At 45.0% G+C, this 604-nt stretch overlaps 1 protein-coding gene across 1 annotated transcript; it reads right to left on the minus strand.

Moving 5' to 3' along the window:
- Window positions 1–5: 5 nt before the first annotated feature.
- Window positions 6–599, minus strand: LOC109131772 (receptor-like kinase TMK4; the record flags this gene model as incomplete). The annotated part of the gene is made up of 1 exon (XM_019242951.1): window positions 6–599. A coding segment is annotated over one exon (594 nt), but the record flags the coding sequence as incomplete, so codon positions are not given.
- Between the last annotated feature and the right edge of the window lie 5 nt (window positions 600–604).

The following is a 604-nucleotide window of genomic DNA, read 5'->3' on the forward strand; positions in this document are numbered from 1 at the left end:
AAGCTTTGCTGCGCCAAACTATGGAGATATTCCACACCTCTTGCCACATCTAGAGCAATACTCACCCTCTGTTTCCATGTCAGAGGAGAGTATCCGAGTTCACGCCACTCAAACAAGTGTTGTCCAAGATTTCCCTGTGGCATGTACTCGTAGACAAGCAACCTCTCGTTCCCGTTCACACAGTAACCTAATAAAGCGACCAGGTGTCTATGCCTGACCTTAGTGAGTACCGCTATCTCAGCCTGAAACTCGCTCATTCCTTTATTACCCATTGCTGAACATTCCATCCTCTTGACCGCAGTCTTTGTTCCGTCGTGTAATTCCCCAGCGTATACAACACCAAAACCACCTCTACCCAATATGTTATCCTCACTGAAATTATTTGTCACCTGACGAAGAACCTCCATTGGAATGGTAACACTTCCACTTTCAAGAAGGAAACGATCACTATTGTCACCACTACTAGGACTGTTCAACGCATTGAAATTATTAGCTCCATGTCCATTAGCATATCCACCACTACCACCACCATTAGATATAGCATCACTAACCAAAACCTTCCCAGCCTTCTCAGGATCCGTCCTATTAAACTTCCCATACTTCC

Source organism: Camelina sativa, unplaced genomic scaffold (genome assembly GCF_000633955.1).
Source record: "Camelina sativa cultivar DH55 unplaced genomic scaffold, Cs unpScaffold04882, whole genome shotgun sequence".
Classification (NCBI taxonomy): Eukaryota; Viridiplantae; Streptophyta; class Magnoliopsida; order Brassicales; family Brassicaceae; genus Camelina; species Camelina sativa.